This window comes from Sturnira hondurensis, unplaced genomic scaffold (assembly GCF_014824575.4).
Source record: "Sturnira hondurensis isolate 20B ecotype Veracruz unplaced genomic scaffold, ASM1482457v3 Scaffold0007406, whole genome shotgun sequence".
In the NCBI taxonomy this organism is placed as follows: Eukaryota; Metazoa; Chordata; class Mammalia; order Chiroptera; family Phyllostomidae; genus Sturnira; species Sturnira hondurensis.
Window position 1 is genome coordinate 12,753,699 of NW_028080037.1, and position 21,112 is coordinate 12,774,810.

The following is a 21,112-nucleotide window of genomic DNA, read 5'->3' on the forward strand; positions in this document are numbered from 1 at the left end:
ATTTTTTTCTTCTATTTTTTAGAGCAGTTTTAGGTTCCTGTTAAAAATTGTGGTAAGTATGGAGATTTCGCATACACCCCCTATCTCCACATGCACAGCTTCCCCTACAGTCAACACCTGGTACCAGAGTGGGTCACTTGTCACAACGCCTGAACCTCCACGCAGACGTCATTATCACCCGAAGTCCATCGTCACCTTCGGGTTCACTCCCAGGGTGTCCGTTCTGCGGGTTTGACAAATGGATGGCGACACGTGCCCACCACTGTGTAGGATCTTACAGATGCTTTCGCTGCCCCACATCCCTCCACGCCCTGCCTGTCCGTCTCTCCTCCCCTCCAGCCCCCGGCAAGCACCGGTCTTTTTACCGTCTCCGCGGTTTTGCCTCTTCAGAACGTCATATATGGAACCACTGATCATATGCAGTCATTGCAGACTGGCTGTTTTCTCTTTGTTTCACGTTGGCATTTTTTTTTCTTTACCGCACCGTGTGACAGGGAGAGGCAGCTAGGAGGCCCCGGGGGTCCTGGGAGGGACAGTGAGCGGTGGTAAGAGGTGATGGCCTGGGCATAGGTAGAGCGGCGGGCGCTGCTGGGCCCTAGTGCCCGGAGCAGGGAGCTGGCTGTGCCTGTGACCCTCGGCTGAGTTGGGCTAAGGGGGCACGTGCCTCGGCCACCAGGCTGCTTGGGTCTCCACCTTGACCTGGGACCGCAAGCAGGAGACTGTGATTCACATCCCACCCTCTCCGCAGGCCAGGGAATCTTGGCCCCTCCCAGATCCACTGCCCCAGTGGGAAAACGGGAGTGATAGCAATGACACCCACAATGCCTGGCTGTTCCCATTCTTTGAGCTCATGCATGCAAAGCCCCCCCTTGGCTTGTGGGAAGCACTTTCAGATGTCTGTGGAGTGAAGGAATTAATTAACCTACTGGGTGCCATGCTCTGTCAAGGGCAGTCAGTCATGGGTTTGAATCTCTGTCCTGCCGTTTGGAAGCCACATGCTCTTGGGCAAGTCATGTAACCTCATCAAGACTCCGTTTCCCCGTCTGTTAAGGGCAGAGGGTAACTACCCATCTCTCCACATTACCCCGAGGAGTAGGTGAGATGATGCCCCTAAGCACGGTGCCAGCACACAGTGAACGCTTTAGAAATCGGTGCCGCTTGTCATTACGTGAAACAAAGTGTCAATTTCTTACCACGTGGCTGCTCTTGTTGCCCTACGCCTGTGAGGCACCTGCTAATGCCGAATCACCCGTCGTACCGATGGGGACGCTGAGGCTCAGAGAAGGACCCTGATTTGCCCAAGAGCATGCGTGCGAGAGCTGGGGTCTGAATTCTGGAAGCTAGACTCCAGAACCCCATACTCACAGCTATGCAGTGGGAGTTACTCTAGGAGCTCAGAAGAGGTGGGGTCACATCAACTTTGGAGGCCTAAGGAGGGAACGAAGCCAAGGACACCAGGTCCTGGGGGTTGGGTGGCGTTTCCAGAGCTGGAGGTGGGAATGGGGACGGGGGGCTAGCGGGTGGAGGAGACTGTGCAAGCAAAGGCCAGGTGGGGGTATCACGTGGGTCACACAGACAGAAGGACACACGTGACCAGAGCTCCGGATGTGGGACAGGGAAGGGACAGGATTTGGCAGGAGTGAAGACCAGGCCACACCATGGAAACAGTCACAGCTCGCAGGGCGGCAGCACCCTCCCCCGCCCCCGGACCACGTCGGTCTGTGTCTGTGCTTTGGAGCCTCCTGCACTATTTCTGTGTCGCCCACCCGCCATCAGCCCTGCTCCAGCCCCTCCCCACTCACCTCCTGCGTGCCTCGCCCATGACAAATTAAAAAATAAAGAGCCGCAGCTGTTTCCAAGTCGTGCTTTTCCCTGCCCGGGCGTCCTTGCATCTGTTCCTTCCTGTGAGCGCCAAGGCAGTTCCGTGGGGGCAGGTGCAGGGGACAGTTTTCCCTCTGCTCTAGATGTGGGGAACCCAAGACCCAGAGAGTTCATTTTTACTTCATATCCAGAACATCACCACCTCCAGGAAGCCCCCCCATGACCTTCCTGCCCACCAGTTTCATTGTTCTTTGTTTTCACAGAACCAAGTTCTTTTGCTGCAGAGAACTGGTCTCATTTTGCAGATATTAACCACTCGTGTCAGTTACTTAATGCCTTTAGATTTTGCTGGACTGTGACCCCCATAAGGACAGGGACACTATCTGATTGTCACCTGGAACCAGGCACAGAGGTGCTGACAAATGTTAAATGAGTGAGCGATAGTTGTGGTTCATGTGATGAATGCTGGGGGGGTGGGCGTTACAGAGGAATGTGGGAGAGGCATACTTACTCCTGCTTGGGGTGTGGGTAGTCCAGGAAGACTCCTAGGAAGAGGTGACACCTGGCTGAAGCCTGAGTTGTGGTTAGCCGACTAGAACACACCTGAAGGAGCCCCTGGCAGAAGGTACCATGTAACAAAGGCAAGGAGGTGAGCCCACGGCAGCCCCTTTGGGGCCCGTGTTCAAGGGCCAGGGATTCGAAACGGCTCAAGCTGCTGGCCCGGAAGGGCCTGTGTATTTTGTTCTCAGCAGCTGGGGCAGCTGCAGAGCGGCATGGCCGTCCTCGGCTCACCACCCCCTGCCCCAGTGGTTGTCGAGGGGCCTTTGCGTCATCCCTCTCTTTTCCCACTTTCCTTACATGCTGAGAGTTATTTTTAAAGCCACCCAAGGTGCTCCAGGCATCCTAATTTAACTGTCCCCACCACTGCCAAGTATCTTACAGATGTGAGCCTCAGGGTGCCTGGGGGCCGCCCTCTCATAGGCCAGTGCTGGCTCAGCATGACTCACCCCTCTGCGCTGCCAGACACCGCCCCCCACCCCGAGACCCCAGGTGGGACGGGGCGTTCTGAGTCAGGACTGAGGCAGCAGGCTGCTGGGGAGCAGGTGGCAGCCTCGGTGGTGTTCATGCAGGGCTGCTGTGCACCACAGGCCCTGCGCCCGGTGCTGCAGACCGGGGGGCCTCGGGGGCCAGACCCAGCCAGTTTGAGTGTGGCCCCTGAGCCAAGAACGGATTTCCTGTTCCTAAAGCGTTGTGAAAACAAGACTATGCGATGTACATTGTATGTGGTCTACAAATGGTTGGACACGTTTTTGTAGCAAATAAGAAATCAGAATGCCCCCCCTTAAACTTGAATTTGAGAAAAGCAGTAAGTAATCTCTTCGTGTGTGTTCGTTTCAACATTTGGTCCATACTAAAAAAAAGTATCTGGAATTTAGGTTTCCCTGGGCGTCCTGTGTTCAGTCTGGCAACCTTCGCTCACAGCCCGAAGTGGTGGCCATCTGCCCCTTTACAGAAAAGTTGGCCAACCCAGCCCTTACACACATAGCAGACGAGGTCAGGTGTCAGAGGGGTTAGGCCACTGCCTGGAACCCCACACAGTGAGCATTGCTATCGGTACCAGAATCATTAGTATACTCAGAGTGACCCCCAAACAGATCCCTTCCGCAGGGCAGACAGACACGAAATGCACAGACCCACGGGTGAGGAGTGGAAGTCGGTCATGGTCAGTTCCGAGGACGAGCGTCAAGCCGGACACCCTATTTTAGACGGGGCAGTCTGGGCCCCCCGTGTCTGTGCCTGGCGTGTGTTTTTATGGCACTCTCACAGAGCAGCCCTGACAGGTGGTGCGGGTGCCGTCCCCATCTCACAGATGAAGGACCTGAGTCCCCAAGTCACCCAGCTAATGCAGAGCTGGAGTTTGACCAGGGCCCCAACAGTTCACATTCTTAGTGCACTCGCGCCCCCCTTCGCACGGTGCCAGCTGCACACCGGGCCCTATTTGGGGCCCTCTGCCCATGTTGTCCGTAATCCTTACAATGGCCCTGAGCACTGGGTCATGTTATTTCCTCTCTCAGTATAGGGAACATGGACCGTGCAGTGCGGGAGGGGGCCAGGGAGGAGCAGCAAGTTGATTTGGAACCTGGCAGGGTCCCAGGTGGGCAGGTGGCAGTTGTGAGGAGGGGATTGGACAGGGCAGGCCTGGAAGCCCCAAGGGCTCCCCTTCCCACTCATCACACTGGCCAGGATTTCCCTGCCTGACTCCCTCCTGAGATTAATCCTCCTTGTATGCTATTTAAATATTTGCAGGTAGAGCAAGGGGTGGCAGGAGGACAGCCAGGTTTCCGGAAGGTTTACAGGGTGGGGCCTGAGGTGGGGTGCGCAGGTACTCAGAGCTCTGGGGTGGAGGGGTGGGGCCAGGCCAGGCCAGCCCTGCCCCAGAGGTGAGGGGATGGGCAGACTTGGAGCAAACACTGCCGGCCAAGCAGTGACGGTCAAGGTCAGTGCAACAGCCGCTACTGTGTGTGACTTCCTGCTGGGTGCCAGGGGCAGGTGCACCTCCTTGATCTCATTCAAGCCCCCATTGGCCCTGTGAGGCAGGGCCACTGAGACCACCCACTCCGTTTCACAGATGGGTAACTGGTGCAGCCCCAGGCAGGCAGCGGATGGCCAAGGGTTGGACCCAGGTCAGCGACTCTGCACTCCAGGCTCTTAGCCCCTCTCTGCTGCCTCCCAACATGCTGTCCTTGGAGCTCGTCCAATTCCGAAAGGAGTGAGAGCCCCACTGAGGGAGGGACAGGAGCTGCTGTTGGAGTCCCTGAGAATGGATGCCAGGTGGGGGTAGAAGCCTCCTGACCATCTTGACGTTTGAGGACCCCCTGCCCCTGACCGGCCCCCACAGGAAGTGGTTGGCAAAGTCAGAGCCAGGTGACCCAGGTTCCCTGAAAATCCTCCCAGCCCAGGTGCCTGGACACCACCCGCCCCCACTGTGCCTCCACGTAGCGCACTGTCCCCACTGCTCCCCCTGACCTTGCCCCCTCTGCCGCTCTGTTTCTGGGGGCACACAGGTTGGGGTGCCCATTAGGCCCTTCCTGGCCGGTTCTCAGACACCAGGTCGTAGGCCAGCATCACTGCGTCCTTCCTAGGGAGCAAAGGAAGGGGGTGGGGAGTAATATTTGGGGGAGGGGGAGAGGTGGGCAAAGGCTCTGAGACCACGTGGGCGTAACCGCAGTTGCAGGAGGAACTCAGCCCGGGAGTCAGACAGACCTGGGCCCACACCCCACGGGCTATGTGACCCTGGGCCGGCTGGGCCACCTCTCGGGGCCTCCACCCTCTCCCTGGACAAACAGGTATGATGCTACTGCTGCTCTCTTTACCCACAGCTGTGGTGACAAGAAAGCGTTCTTCAGCTGAAATATTTTACCAAGGCAGAAGGTCATCTTGATCCTTCAAGCCATTCACTCCTCCGAGAGAACTTTATTAAGCACCCACAGCGTACCAGAGGTGCGCCCACAGTGTGCCAGACGCGTAGCTATAAAACGGAGAGACGGGGCGCTCGCCCTCGTGGGGCCTGCAGCCTGGCAGGTAGGGCGGGTGCTGGCGGCCTCGTCCGATGGGTGTCGTCAAAGCAGCCGTGGTGGGAACTTGAGCAGGGGCGTCGAGTCTCTCGAGCAGGCGAGGTTTCAGCCAAGGCCAGAATAACCGTGAAGGACGCCAGGTGAGGTTCTAGGCAGGGAGATGTGTGCATGCAGCCAGCATTTATGGAGAACACGCTGTGTGCTGGGCTCTGTGCCCAGCACCTGGTTTGCGTTCCCGTGTTCAGTCCCCCATAGCTCCTTGAGACAGGTCCCGTTCCCATCAGCCCTTTACCCGGTAGGAAAACCGAGGTTCGAGAGGTATGGGATGTGCCTGAAGAACACAGCTAGTAGCTAGAGGGGCCAGGAAATGGCAGCTGGAGCCAAGATGGAAGACGTATAAGTTGGAATTCAGCTCTGCCGCTTCCTGGCTGTGCGGACTTGGGTGGGCCAGGTTGCCTCCCTGAGCCTCAATTTCCACATCTGTAAATAGGGCCAACTCCACAGACCTGGCTGGATAGCTTTCAGGCTTAGAGATGCTGTTGTCCAAGCCCGCTTGGAGCTCGTTCACGGGAGGGGGCTGGCTTGGTTGGGTGCAGCAGGGCTGGTGCGCCTGGTCTGGGGTGGGCACTGTCTTGCGCTTCTCCCGGGATGTGGCCAGGGATGCTCTGAGGCCCGTCTCCCCACCAGGAAGGGGCAGAGGCAGAAGGGAGGGGGAGAGGCGTGGGGAGCCTAAGAGTGCTGTCACATGGGGGCATCGGGGAGTGGCCCATGGGGTCTGGGTGGGCCAGAGAGCATCCAGGAAGGGGGAAGGGGCCTGTTGGGATGGTGACAAGGGTGGGGATTCCGGCCTGGCTCTCGTCACCCCACCTCACAGCCCCAGTGGTGTAGAGCTGGGGTCAGCTCTGAGGCAGTCTCTTCTGACCTCCTCAGCCTCAAGGTGGGGAAACTGAGGCCCAGAGAAGAGACATACTTTGCTAAAGCCCCACCAGAGCAGGAGGGTGTTCAGGCCACCGTAGAGTCACCTCCGTGAGCAGGGGCACCGCTGCCTCTCAGGACCTGGTCCCCATGTCCGGCACATCAGAGGTGCTCCAGAAGTATTTGCTGAGTGGCCGGCTGTAGTAGGGAAAGCACGTAGGCCGGGAGTCAGACTGGTGGGAATTCCATCTCGGGGCTGAATCCACTCCCCTGGGTGCACCGCCTCTCTTCCCTGGACCTCTGCCTCCCAAAATGAGATCACAGATGCAGCTGGTAAGTGCCGAGCAGGGGCCCGAAAACAGGCCTGCCAGGTTCCGGGGCGCACCTTTCACAGGACACCCTCCTGGTTCTTTGACATGCCTGTTTCACTCATCCATCCGCTCGTTCATCCGCTCAGGAGCGCGGAGCTCTCTCAGACCACGGGCCTTAGGCCTGCGGGGGACCTAGTGGAAGGGGAGAAGGAAAGGGGGCGTGGACCTGTCCCGACAGCCCGAGCAGGCCCTGGGGCGGGGTCCCCTCCAGCTGCCTCTGCCTTCCAGGTGAAGCAGATCATGGAGGAGGCCGTCACACGGAAGTTCGTCCATGAGGACAGCAGCCACATCATCTCCTTCTGTGGTGAGTCCGTGGCCCGTGGCCTCGAAAAGTGGCTCCTCTGGGGGCTGCCCTCAGGGAGTGGCATGTCTGAGCAAGCGTCCTCACACCCCTTTTTTGCTTTGTAACTGAAGTTATTTTCAGATTCCAAAGGGACTTCCTTAGGGAGCTGGGAAACACAGAAAAGCTTCCAGGAGAAGTGATGCATGACCTCTGTCCCCGTGACAGGGTCATCGCGGTTAGCAGGGGAGGCCTGACTCCCCCTCCTGGGGCTCATTTCACACGGGCCCTGCCCCTGGCAACAGCGGTCTTGCATCTGAGAAACGGGCTTCCCGTCCAACCTTCTGTCAATCCTTCCATCATTCTGCCTGTGGCTGTGGCCAAGTGAAGGGAGAGAGGGACAGGGACTTAAGAAAAAGAAAACAAAATGGAATTAAGTCAGAGCTGTGGACATTCCCTGAGGGACGTGTCCTGCTGGGTCAGCACAGGAGGCAGGACAGGCTCAGAGTGACTCGGACTCCTGTCCTTGAACCTGCCACGCTTTCAAGGGCAGAAAACAACCACCGCACTGCCAGGGTCTGGCTGCATGCTCCTAATGGTGAGAGAGACACGTGTTCTGCGTGTCCCCAAAGTCAGGATTCAGGTCATAATCAGCGTCTGCGTGTAAGTGGGCACGTTCCATTTTTCTCCCCCAAAGCTATGTATTTGTGACTGCAGTGTCTCATAACGAAGGGCATGCTGTGATTTTCTTCTCATGGTCTAGGCCACGTGGAGAGGCCCATCAGCTTCTGTCCAGATGGCTGGGGCTGCCACCCGTGGGCCAGTGACATGCTGAGTGCGCACCGTGACCTGGGAGCCCACTGGTGTCAGTTTAGCACCTTTGCAGCCAGGCTGACCTGGGTTCAAATCCCGCCTCTGCCTCTTCTTTGTTGGTGGACTTGGCAAGGTCTTGTTCTTTTAAGTGAAATATGTTTATTTAAATATGTGTGTGTGCATATGTAGATACATAGGTACATACAACTATATATGTGTACACATGTATGACAGCAGTGTGCTATATATACATACATATATACACATTTAAATATAAGTATGGGATACATCTACACTCAGCTCTTTTTTCACCTGGACAGTTTTATCTGCCAGTGGTATGCATGTCCATTTCAGGAATCGCTAACACACCTGTCGGTTAAAGACCTACAGCAATAGAAAGAGCCAACTCCGATCGGAGTTGTTGGGGCGGAGAGATTCTGTGGCACTGAATGGGACCCGACGGACCTCCCTGGGGTTCCGTGTGTCCATCGTCCCCATGAGCGGTCAGCAGAATCAGACCTTGCATACAAAGCCCGAATAGTTGGCTAACTTACTGTCACATAAACCAATGAACGATGCTGGGTATGTGTGCAAAAAATGGAGATATTTAAGAGATCCTCACCCAGAATATTTGAAGTCCATGGGCCACTAGGCAGCAGGTGGACATTTCATTCAGAACGACGTCATTGCTAGCAGAAAAGTAAGACACGGAGTTAAACCAGAACTTCCCAGCGTGTCTCTTATACACCACGTGACCTTGGCTGGGCTCTCGCTGGCCCACCGTTCTGTGTGATGACGCTAAGTAGAAATCTCGCGTCCCGGGCTCTGTCGCAGGGGGTAGGTAAGGCAAGCCTGGATGCTGGTCTGACTCCCCGCAGGGGCCCCGGTGCGAAGGAACTCGTCTGTGTGCTCACTGTGTCCCGTAAATGCTGCCTGGAGTGAGCTCGCAGTCTGCCGTGCGGGAGAGGAACTCTCTCCCCGCCTTCTCCAGGCTGGAAGGTGTTTCCCCTGTGATGTCATCACAAGTCTGTGATGTGGGGTGGCCCCTGCTCTCCGCGGTGCCGGTGTGACTGGAACTCCAGCCCAGCTGCACGATGGGGAGCGTGGGCAGGACAGGGCCTGCTGACCACTGTGTCCCCGCAGCGGCCGTGGAGGCCTGCGTCCTGCACGGGCTGCGGCGGCGGGCGGCTGGCTTCCTGCGCAGCAACAAGATCGCGGCTCTCTTCATGAAGGTGGGCAAGACCTTCCCACCCGCCGAGGAGCTGAGCCGCAAGGTCCAGGACCTGGAGCAGCTGATCGAGAACGCGTGAGTGCAGAGCAGGGGGGCAGGCTGGGGCAGCGCCCCCCGCAGGCCGTGCTCCTTCCCAGGCTCTGTGAGGTCAGGCCTCCCTGCTCCTTAGCCCTGCCCCAGGGCCTTTGCTCAGGCTGTGTCCTCTGCCTGGTGCACATCCCATGCCCATCTTCCATGGCTGGTTCCTTGTCATCACCCAGGCCTTCCCCTGGATGGGGGTACATTCCAGCCCTCACCCCACATCTCTTTCATACCACCTTGTTTATTTTCTTCCCAGGGATTATCACCATCTGCAATTATTCATTTGTTTGTTTGCTATTTATGTGACTGTTGTCCGTCTCCCCTTTTGACTGAACTCCATGGGGACAGGCGACTGCGTCTGTGTTACTCCCCACTGTGTCCCCAGCGTCAGGGAGAGCCTAGCACCTGGTAGATGCCCAAGGAACGAGTGCTGAATGAGTGAGCGCCTGCTGTGAGCCAAGCCCTGCTCTGCGGGCAGCACGACCGGGCTGTTGTAGAGCACGTGTGGCCTCTGCTCGCACGGGCCTCCCGCGGAAGCACGCCGCGGCAGCCCCTTGGTGGGGGGAGGGTGGNAGGTCAGGCCTCCCTGCTCCTTAGCCCTGCCCCAGGGCCTTTGCTCAGGCTGTGTCCTCTGCCTGGTGCACATCCCATGCCCATCTTCCATGGCTGGTTCCTTGTCATCACCCAGGCCTTCCCCTGGATGGGGGTACATTCCAGCCCTCACCCCACATCTCTTTCATACCACCTTGTTTATTTTCTTCCCAGGGATTATCACCATCTGCAATTATTCATTTGTTTGTTTGCTATTTATGTGACTGTTGTCCGTCTCCCCTTTTGACTGAACTCCATGGGGACAGGCGACTGCGTCTGTGTTACTCCCCACTGTGTCCCCAGTGTCAGGGAGAGCCTAGCACCTGGTAGATGCCCAGGGAACGAGTGCTGAATGAGTGAGCGCCTGCTGTGAGCCAAGCCCTGCTCTGCGGGCAGCACGACCGGGCTGTTGTAGAGCACGTGTGGCCTCTGCTCGCATGGGCCTCCCGCGGAAGCACGCTGCGGCAGCCCCTTGGTGGGGGGAGGGTGGGGAGGCTCTGCTCCCTCATCTTGGAGGCTGATTGTGTGTGCTGGGGGGGGGCTCCTGGCCTGAGTGTGTGTCCATAAGCTCCTCCCACCAGAGTCCTGACTACACAGCCAGTCTCCCAACCTGGAGCCTGGTCAGGGATGGCAGACAGGTTTCAGCTCCAGTGTGCGTTAGTGGCTGGCTGTCTAGAGGACGGTGTTGTGAAAAATTCAGAAGCTGTGATTGGGCTTCCGGAGAAAGAGTGCATGGATTGATTAACCATGTCTGTTACCGGCAAGGATAGAGAGAGAGGTGTGCATGCCATGTGTTTGCCATGTCTGCCATGGGTGATCACCTCCCTTCGCTGAATGAGAAACAGCCCTTTCCTCCTCCTTCAAGCCCTGCCTACCCAGGGCTGCTGGCCAGAACTGCATGATGGGCAGGGCTGTGGACTGGGCATTGCCAGCCCCCACTTGGTATCTGCATTCTCAGCCACCTGTTCCTCAGGTGCCTTCCAGTCCATCTGCTAAATTCCCAGGTGTTGCTGATAAGTTCTTAAAGGGGTGGGTCTCCATGGGCCTTGCATAATATAGGGAGTGACTTGTTAATGGAGGCGGGGCGGGGGACAGGAGAGCCATCGTCATTCATGCCGTCATCACTCATTTATGCACATGCGCCTGAGCCCCTCCTGTGTGCCAGGCACTGTGCCTGGCCCCGAGATGCAGGCAGGAAGAGGAACCATGCCTGCCCTGTGGTGGACTCTCGGGAAGCATTATATTTTAAAAAACAATTGGAACACTTAGTTTGTGCCCTTAAGGTTACATGTGGAGGGAAAGAGAGACAGGTGAGCAGGAAGTTATGCTTCTGAGTCTTAGGGCCACAGGGGAGCCCCCCCCCCAGCTCTGGCTGGTCTGAGAGGGCTTCCTGCAGGAGGGGATGTCCTCGCTCAGACCTAAAGAGTGAGTGTGGCGTGGGGAGGGGAGGCAGGAAGCAGCAGCAGCTCGGGAAAAGTCCTCAGATGGAAGCCCGATGATGGCCTTAGGGATTCACAGAAACCTACGCTGGGCTGGATCACGGGTTCAGAAAGGAGAGTGATGGGGTGGAAGGGGAGGTGAGCAGGAGAAAGGTCCTGGAGCGCCCTGCTTGTCATCTCAAGGGCAGTCAGGAGCCACTGAAGGATCAATGGTCCAAGAATCTCCATGGCCAGCACTCCTTTCCAGCAGATAAATAGATAGGTAGATATTGAGAGAAATATCAGTATGGGATTCTGGCTTACCCACCCACAGTGTATGAAAGTGTCTGTTTCACCACACCTTCACGCTCACTGGGTATTATTTTTTCAACTGTTTCCCCATTTACCAGGAGCAACATAGTTTGTTTTAGTTGCCACTTCTTTATTTCCTAGAGAGGTTGACTTTTTTTCATTGGCACATGGCTCTTGTTGGACTTTCCGTTTTGTGAATATCTTTCTTTCTTTACTGATCTCAAAGGCGAAACCAGATCCAGGTCCTCCAGGAGAATGTGCGGAAGCTGCCCAAACTGCCCAACCTGTCCCCACTTGCCATCAAGCACCTGTGGATCCGCACAGCCTTGTTTGAGAAGGTCCTGGACAAAATTGTGCATTACCTTGTGGAAAACAGCAGGTGAGCTGGGCGCACTCTGCCTCCACCTGCTGGCAGTCTTGGGAATTGCACCCCCTTGCACCTGAATATTTGAATCTGAACTAGCCTAGCTTAGACCCTTGGGAATATCCCATTGCTTAATAGCAGTGGAGGGTCTTCGCATCTGGAGTGGGGTATGAGGGTCTTGAATCTCTTCACTAACTGTGTGGCCAGAGGGAAATCACTCAGTTTCTCTGCGCCTGTTTTCTCTCTTGGTGAGTAGGATAGGGATTGCCGCCACTCCTGAGAAGGATGAGAAGAGGGGTGGGCCGTATTTTGACCTCCTTTTTCTTAGATAAGTCCCTTTAACATTTCAGTAATATGAACAGTAAAATGACAACAAACTCACGGCTATTAACAACCAAACCTAAAACAAAACAAACTAAGCAAACAACTAGAACGGGAATGGAACCACAGAAATGGAGATCACATGGAGGGTTATCAGTGGGGGAGTGGGAGGTGGGGGCAAGGTACAGAGAATAAGTAGCATAGATGGTAGGTAGAAAATAGACAGGAGGAGGTTACAAATAGTATAGGAAATGTAGAAGCCAAAGAACTTATATATAAGACCCGTAAGCATGAACTACAGTGGGGAACCCAGGTGGGAGGGGGGTGTGTAGGGTGGGGGGCAGTGAAGGGGGAAATGGGACAACTGTAACAGCATAATCAGTAAAGTATGTATTTTTTCTCTTTTTTTAGTTTAATTATTGTTCAAGTACAGTTTTCTGTCTTTTACTCCCATCCCAGCCCACCTCCCTCCCATTTCCCCCCACACGCCTTAGTTTTTGTCCATGTGTCCTTTATACTTGTTCCTGTGAATCCTTCCCCTTTCCCCTGAAATTCTCTCCCCTCTCCCCTCTGGTCCCTGTCAGCCTGTTCTGTATTTCAGTGTCTTTGGTTATATTTTAAGTATGTATTTTTTTTTTTAAAGAAAGAGCAGCTGGCCAGCACCCAGCATCTGGGAAGGGCAGGGGGACTCTGCGTTTTCTCTCCTGGCTCAGAATTACCTGACGTGGAGGTTTTAATAGAAGGAGTCCTCCTGGCAAGCACTCGTCCGCACACTCATTTCATCAGTGTGCAAGGGCCTCCTGCAGTACTCTGAGCCAGGCACACAGATACTGTGTACATAGATACTGTGTACCTGATGTCGCGGTTTTAATAGAAGGAGTCCTCCTGGCAAGCACTCGTCCGCACACTCATTTCATCAGTGTGCAAGGGCCTCCTGCAGTACTCTGAGCCAGGCACACAGATACTGTGTACACAGATACTGTGTACCTGATGTCGCGGTACACGGGTCTCACCTGCAATGTTGCGCCAGGAGCAGTTGGGCACCCTCTGGTGGTCGGCGCCCTCTGGTGGTCTGCGCTCTGAGACTCCTCACAGCCAGCACTTCTCAGCCAGAGAGGGAAATACCTGAGAATCGCCCCATCTTTTGGGGCGATTTCTTTCTTAAAAAAAATACATACTTAAAATATAACCAAAGACACTGAAATACAGAACAGACTGACAGGACCAGCCACATCTCCCACATCTTTTGGGAGATGGAAGTGTCTGTTTAACTACATCTTCACACACAGTAGGGTCTTGTCACCTTTTATTGTTTGCCTGTTTGCAAGGAAAATAGGTGTGAAAGTACAAAGCAGGGTCCTTCCATGCAAGATGCTCCCATGGTGGCAGAGAAAAGTCAAGTAATAATAATGATAAAGACAGAAAGGAGATTAAAGATGGTGTTTAATCTCCTCCAGGTGGTTGTGGCAAGTGTCCTGGATGTTGTGACAGTTAAGCTTCCAGCTGAAGGGTGTGTGGGCATTATCCAGGTGGAGAGGGTGGGGACCTGTGAGTGCAAAGGCCCTGAGGCTGGGGAGGAACTGAAAGAAATCTAGACTCTGGGGCTCCAGTTAATCTCTTCACCTTCTTGTAAATCGAAACATGTCTCCGCCCCCTGTGCAGTTATAGGTCCAGGGCCTCTGAAGTTACTTTTGGTGAGTGTCCTTGTGTTCTCCTACTGAATAAATCCGCCAAAAGGAGTTAGTAATAATAATTGAGCAGCAATACCAACCTCCTGTCACTTCACTAAACATTTTATTTTGAGTGTTAAACTCTCACAGAAGTTGCAACGTCAGTACAGAGAGTTCTTGCCTCCCCCAGGGACATTCTACGTAACCAGAGAGTACACATCCCAAAGCAAGAACTTGCCGTCAGTACAGTACTGTTGCCTTAACGATAAACCTTACTGGATTTCTCCAGTCTTCACACGCATTCGTTTCCCGTTGCTGTACAATTCTGTGAAACGTCAGTGTGTGTATTGTTTCCTATAAACAACACACTCAGGATGAGGGGTGGTTTCAGTGAAACCCATCACCCAAAGAAACCCCCTCAGGTTCCTCCGTAGTCACCTCTCGCTCCCAGCCTTCCCTGCCATTTCTCAGGTAGCATTTAAAAGGTGTGTGGTCACGCAGCCTCTGGCTTTCGGAAGGGACATGGCACGATGGAGTGGAAGGTGTCGCAAAGCATCATCTTCAGATCTGACAGCCGAGTAAAATGACAACGGCGCTGTCGCCACGGAGTGAGACCCTCCCGGTGTTGGAGCCTGTGCTGTTGTGCACGCGCAGGCTGGCGTTCAGCCCTCCCTCAGTTCTGTCCTCCTTCCCATTTCGTGCTGAAGCTCAGAGGCCAGTTGCCCGCCCAGGGGCACCCAGGGTGGAGGGAGTGGCCTAGCTGGGCTCCATTCAGGTGGTCCGACTCTAGATCCTTCCTCTTTGACCCTCAGCTACAGAAGGGAAGGAGCCACGCCAGCTGGTTGTAGCCCAGGCCTGCACCCACCTGCTGTGTGGCCTCCAGCAAGTGACTCACCCTCTCTGAGCTGAGATCCCTCAGGAGGTCAGAACCAGGTCCTTTCCAATGCTAAGTTCTGTCACTGTCTAGACTGTATAAAGTTTGCCAAGACTGAGAAACCACTGTACAACAACTCAAACAGAAGCCAAAAACATTCAGCCGAACGCTGCAGTATTGGTTGATGATGGCTTCACATGTTATTTTGAAGAGTCAGAAGCCAGGGGGTGTTTCTGAGTGTTCCAGCCCAGCATTGCCCATGTGAGTTATCTGGACAGGAAGGCCTGTTAATACAGCCTTTGGGATAACCACAGCTAAAAAGCATTTTATTGCCTCAATAACATTAGAAGGGTAGATATCATCTGTGCCTCTAAATGACTTCCTGTCTGAAATGGAAGATGTGGTACAAGCAGATAGAACCGGCCAGGCCTCAGCAGCCTTGTGTAATGATTATTCCTGCTACCTCATTAAGGCTTTTGTTTCAGCCATGTATTAAGCAGTTACATGCCCAGTACGGTGCTAAACGAAGCGCCTCACATCTGTTGTCTCCCTTGAAAGTCCTTCGACAACCCCAGGAGATACACTATTATCCGCATTTTACAGATGGGGCGGCTGAAGCTTACCGAGGTAACCCCCTGGCAAGAGGCGGTGTCAACCCAGGCTGCGGGCTCTTAACCACCAGGCCGTAGTGGATTGTGCGCCGCCTGCTGGTCACCTTCCAAACCTGCATGCTCTTTGCTCTCTTCCTAGCAAATACTATGAAAAGGAGGCACTCCTGATGGACCCCGTCGATGGACCCATCCTGGCGTCTTTATTGGGTGAGTGGTCTAGTCCTCTGAGTTTCCTTTAAGTTTCTAACGTTGGCTCCCAGGGCACCTCCTAAAGGCCTCTCTCCCCTCCTTCTAGTCTTCCCATCAAAACTTACCTGTTCCCTGTCTCTTGCCCCCAGCATCCTGTGCTGGCGTCTCCTTAGCAGGACCCCGGGGCCTCTTAGCTGGCTGGAGGGGAGGGGCAGTGGAAGGAGGGCAGACTTTCTGGGGCAGAGGGTTGCCAGCACCGTCTGCTCTGCAGTGGGCCCCTGTGCGCTGGAGTACACCAAGATGAAGACGGCGGATCACTTCTGGACGGATCCCTCCGCCGACGAGCTCGTCCAGAGGCACCGCATCCACAGCTCGCACCTGCGGCAGGACTCGCCCACCAAGCGCCCCGCCCTCTGTGTGAGTGGCGTAGACACCGGGACTCTACACTGGAGTCGGGCTGAGTTCCCGACTGGGCGTGTGCACAGGGGATGGAGTGGGGCCTTGGAGGTCCCTCCAGGCCTCATCCTCGCCCTCCCCTCACACTGCCAGATCCAGAAGCGGCACTCGAGTGGCAGCATGGATGACCGCCCGTCCCTCTCCGCCCGCGACTACGTGGAGTCCCTGCACCAGAACTCCCGGGCCACCCTGCTGTATGGCAAGAACAACGTTCTCGTTCAGCCGGTGAGAGTTCGTCCTGGGCCCAGATCATCCACTGGGGGTCTGGCTCCATGTTATAGAGAAGTTCCCTTTGGCTCCATGTGGCTCATTCATTCATCCATCCATTTACTTACTCACCCATCTATTCGTTCATCTGCCAACATCTCCTCTATCCATTTGTTCTCCATATGCCAGTATTTCCATTTACCCTTTTATCCCTCCACATGCCAGTGTTTCCTGCTGCCGAATCCACCCGTGCATCCACCCACCCATCAGAATCTCCAGCCAGCCAGCCAGCCGCTTCTCTTCCAGTCTCTGTGTCCACCATCCCCGTTCCTGCCTTCCCCACCATCCCTTCATCCACCTGCCTGTGTTTCTATCCATCCTCCCGTCCACCCATCCATCCACCCGTTTGCCCGTTTGTTTTCCAGTCCCTCTGTCCATCTACCTGTTCACTCTTCTGTCTGTGGCTTTGTTCTCTCTCGTTATTCTTCACTGATTCAGCAAACGTTTATACACAGCCTGCTAAGTGCTAGATGCCTAAGGTATCAAAATAAACGTCCTCATGGCTGATATTTGTTAAGCGCTTTCTATGTGTCAGGCACTGTGCTAAATGCTTTTAATTGCATCCGCTCATGTAAACCTCACCACAGCCGTCTGAGGCCGGTGCTGTTATCATAAATGGTAACGCCGAGCCCGCGCAGGTGGAGGAAGGGACGGAGCTATTGTTTGAATCCAGGCCGGCTGGTGCCAGAGTCTCTGCCACTTTCTAGTCACCCCTGTGCCGCTGCACCAGGCCAGGCCCCGGGGATAGGAGATGAGGAAGCACACGGAGCCACTACCCTCATGCGATTTCTCCGTGGCCATCCCCTTCCCGGGAACCTCGGGGTCCGTGTAGCATTTGGGCTCAACTGAGAGGAAGTACAGGGAGATCTGTCCGCCATTGCAGCTCTGTGGTCACAGTTTCGGTCACTCGGTGCCCCTGAGCAGGTCACCTCTCTGTCTGAGCATCAGTGCCCGACCTAATGGGTGCGAGTCCCTGTGTCCTGAGACCTAAGAAGCTGTGAATTTACGACAGAACATTTTTAAACACAGCCATCAGGAAATTAAAATCAGATTAAATTACATGCAGTATTTTACTGCTTGCAAATTTTATTTTGGGCTTTTTGGAAGAGCTCTTTGAGATTTATTTGGATATAGTTTCTTAAAATAATAACATTATTCTGGTAAGCATACCCAAGGGAAAATATAATTGAAATACATTAGTTAAGCCGGTCCTAAAACTGCCGTGGCTGATGTGGCTCAGTGGATTGAGCGCCAGCCTGTGAACTGAAAAGTCGCTGGTTCCATTCCCAGTTAGGCCACGTGCCTGGGTTGAGGTCTGGGTCCCCTGTTGGGGGTTTTCGAGAGGCAACTGTTTCTCTCTTAACACAATGATCTTTCTTTCCCTCTTTCTCCCTCCCCCCCTCTCTAAAAATAAATACATAAAACCTTTTTTTTAAAAATAGTCCTAGCACTACCTTTCAGGATCCCATTTTCTGTATCACTCTCTGACTTTTGGTGCCATTGTCCTTGTTTTTCCACCACGTATCATTTTCTGTGCCATCAAGAGAAAGGACCAACAAACTACAGCCCGTGGGCCGAATTCAGCCCTGCCCCCATTTTTATGAAGCTTTATGGGAACCCAGCCGCACCCACTAGTTCACATCCCGTGTGTGGCTGCTTTCACGCTGCCCTGGCAATGTTGAGTGGGCAGCATCTGAGCCTGTATTGCCCACAAAGCCAGAGCTAGTCCTTGTCTGGCCCTTTAAAAAAAGCTTGCTGACCTCTGACCCAGAGCACCGGCGGTGCGGCATTTCTTGCAGGCATTGCACTCGGTTGTTGATTTTCCAAAAAGTCTCAAATTGGCGGCATCCCTGCAGGTCCTGGCCTTTCCACACACGCGCAGTAACTTTTCAATTCAGAGCTGGGTTGCAGTATAATCTTTCCGAAGACAGTTTAAATAGCACCCACACTGCACATGTGTAGTGACCCCCATGCACCAAACTTAGTGGAAGTGACAGTGTGAATGGCTGTGACCCAGTGTGCGGGGGGTCAGACACTGGCAGTGTCACGGTGGGGAGATGCTGCTGATTGTAAGAGGCATCCTTATTTCAGGGGCATTAAGATGGGAACTGACAGTGGACGAGACTGCTGCAGGCTGGGGTGGGGGAACCGCGATGGTGTGTGCGACCCAGAACCAGGCTGGGTGCACGCCAGCTGCTCGGTACCTCTGTCCCCAAATGTCATTGGGGTGAATTTGGTAGAGGGGCCGTCACCTCTGTGGGTGAGGCTTGGAGACACCCCTCTCCACCTGCGTCCCCACCTGGGATGCAGTCGAGCAAGTGAGAAACTGCAGGCAGACTGGGAAGATGGAGGGCCAGGCTGCTGGGCAGGGAGTATGGTGGGGTATTCGGGGAGGAGCTTCTGGGTCACGTCCAGGGAGTGGGATGTATCTCTCGGCTACTGTATTTTTTCTCCCAGAGAACTGGCTAAAATGATGGTAGGTGAAGGTCTCCTGCTTCAGAAAGGGGGGTGTTGAGAGGGACAGAGCTCCTTCCTGGTTCTGAAGAACCCCCCAGCCCCACCCTTGCAGCAGGGCCCCAGGCCTCAGAGGGGAAGCGTGAGTGTCAGAGCGTGGGGGGTGGGCAGCTTGCACAGCTGGACCTCAGAGCCTGTCCTGCGTGGTTGGCTGCGAACAGCTTTGCTGAGCGTGGCTGCTTAAAAGGAGGCTCGGGGTCTTCCAGATGACCGTGGCTTGGAGGTTGTGGCCCGACCTCTGGGTTCTGGTCCTGTTCACTGTGGACTCTAACCCTACGACCAGGCCTGAGTCCTTCTCTCTCCACAGAGAGACGACATGGAGGCCGTCCCAGGATACCTGTCCCTGCACCAGACCGCCGACGTCATGACCTTGAAGTGGACACCCAACCAGCTGATGAACGGGTCTGTGGGAGAGCTGGACTATGAGAAGAGGTAGGGCGCCATGTCCCTTCCCCCCCGCCTGGCACAGGGACATTTATGCCCTGTCCCTTGGGCCCTGACCCTACCCACTACTCCATCTGGTTGTTGCAGCCACTTGGCCCAGCCTCCCCGTGGCGGTGGCCTCATGGGTCACTGAGGGACTGGGTACCATCTGGAAACTGACTGGAAGAATCTCAGGGTGTGGGAGTTAGGAAGATCCTGGCCAAAAGACAGCCTAGAAATCTCTTAACAAAGATTTCACAAGCCCCAAATTGGCACATATTCCGCTGTCTGCTGCCAACTTTCCCGTCACTTTATGCAAAAGGGAGGCAGGAAGTGTCAGTTGGTGGGCATCTGGTCCAGGGCTGTCCCTCCCGATACCCTGGATTTATGAGACCCAGCCAAGGCTTTGCTCCAGAGAAACTTGGGGCTGGGAGTTCCCTGCTGCAGTGCCCCGTGTCCCGGCACAATTAGGGACAGTTTCAGGAAGAACAAAGGGAAGCCACTGGGCAGAGGTGTGGCAGCCCCATCAGTTCAGCCCGAGGAGTCTTGATTTTGGTGGGGAGAAGCCGTGGTGTCTGCTGCTCCGTGTCCGCATCTGGTCTTACTTTGCCTTTACGTCGTCTTGCTTTCTCAAAAACGTTTGACTGTGAGAGTTTCCAACACAAAAGCAGGTAGGACCGGAGCACCCGTCACCCAGCCCTGACAGCCACCCGCCCTCCTTTCCCCTCTGCACGTCACCCTGCAGCGGCAGGCAGACGTCACAGGGTTTCATCTGTAGATCTGCATCTCAACAGAATGAGGACTCTTTTCAAGGAGTGTGACCAGAGCTCTATTCTTGTGTTCCCTTGACCCTGGGAGGGAGGAGTAGGAGGAAGGAGGGCTGGGCAGAAAGAGCCTCGGACACAGTGCAGTTCTGAGAACGTTTGGCCGGAGGCCCCTGTCGCTCAGGAAGAGGTCGACGCAGGCATCTCCGTGCACTCAGTCCCAGGTGGGAGGAAGCGTGGCCTCGGCACGAAGCTGGTGGTGCACCCAGAGGCGGGGCCTCTGGAGCCATTGCTTGGCTCTGCTCCCCACAGCAGGGTCGCATGAAGGAGACCTGAGCAGTGCCTTCCTGGGGCTGCCCCCAAGCCCAAGTGCCTGTGGCCCCACCTCCCATTGTGTTCAGAGGGGAAAAACAGTCTGTGTCAAGATAGCGGTAGGCTCTGAGCTAAAAATCGCAAACCTTGAGTAAATCGCAGGGACCACTATCCACTAGGCACTTTGTTCAGGCGTCAGAGCCGTGTTGAGCCCTTCCAAAGATGTGATTCCACTGAACCCTCACAGCAACACTGTGCAGCGGGTGTTCTCATCATCCCCACTTTCAGAGGAGGAAACTGAAGCTCAGTGAAGCCTTCAAGTCACACTTTTGGAACCCGTGAAGTTAAGGCTGTTGAGTGGCTCTCCTAACTCCTGCCCATGGACATAGGGTGGCCTGAAGTTAGGGTCAGAGTTAGTCAGGGCTCAGATACCTGTGACAGAAAACCAAGCTCAAGCTGACTTAAGCATTTGTGCATGTGAACTGAAAAATCTCGGGGGTGGCAGCTTCAGGCAGGGCTGGATCCAGGGACTTGAATGAGGAAGATTCGGACACTTTCCATCTCTTGTCTCTGTTTCCCTGACGCCACTCTCAGGCAGGCTTTTTTTTTGTCCCCCTCACATCTCCAGGCTTCTAGCATCCTGACCACCACTCTCCCAGCAGAAAGGAGCCTCTTAGCAGTAATTCTAACATAAATCCAATAACTGAATCTTATTGGTTCTGCTTACATCACGGGGCCACCCGCCGCTGAACCAATCACTGTAGCCAGAGCAGTGGAATATGCTGATTGGTCAGGCCTCTGTCAGGTGGCTGTTCCTGGAGTTCAGGGGTGGAAGGTGTGTGAGGCGGGCCTCAGCCACGTGGACTGGGGCAAGGGGGGAGGGAGTCCTTAGAAAGTTGGGGCTGAAGAAGGGGGCGTGGGGTCTGGGGAGACTGTGAT

General features: G+C 54.9%; 1 protein-coding gene across 3 annotated transcripts in view; it reads left to right on the plus strand.

Annotated features, from left to right (window-relative positions):
- Positions 1–21,112, plus strand: part of SGSM1 (small G protein signaling modulator 1) — a 63,968-nt gene that overhangs the window by 11,097 nt on the left and 31,759 nt on the right. For all 3 annotated transcript variants that reach the window (XM_037052360.1, XM_037052361.1, XM_037052362.1), the window contains exons 3-9: positions 6,911–6,986; positions 8,919–9,081; positions 11,635–11,787; positions 15,388–15,455; positions 15,709–15,854; positions 15,987–16,118; positions 18,982–19,106. In XM_037052360.1, coding sequence (XP_036908255.1) covers positions 6,911–6,986; positions 8,919–9,081; positions 11,635–11,787; positions 15,388–15,455; positions 15,709–15,854; positions 15,987–16,118; positions 18,982–19,106 — 863 coding nt within the window. The remainder of the gene's footprint in view (positions 1–6,910; positions 6,987–8,918; positions 9,082–11,634; positions 11,788–15,387; positions 15,456–15,708; positions 15,855–15,986; positions 16,119–18,981; positions 19,107–21,112) is intronic.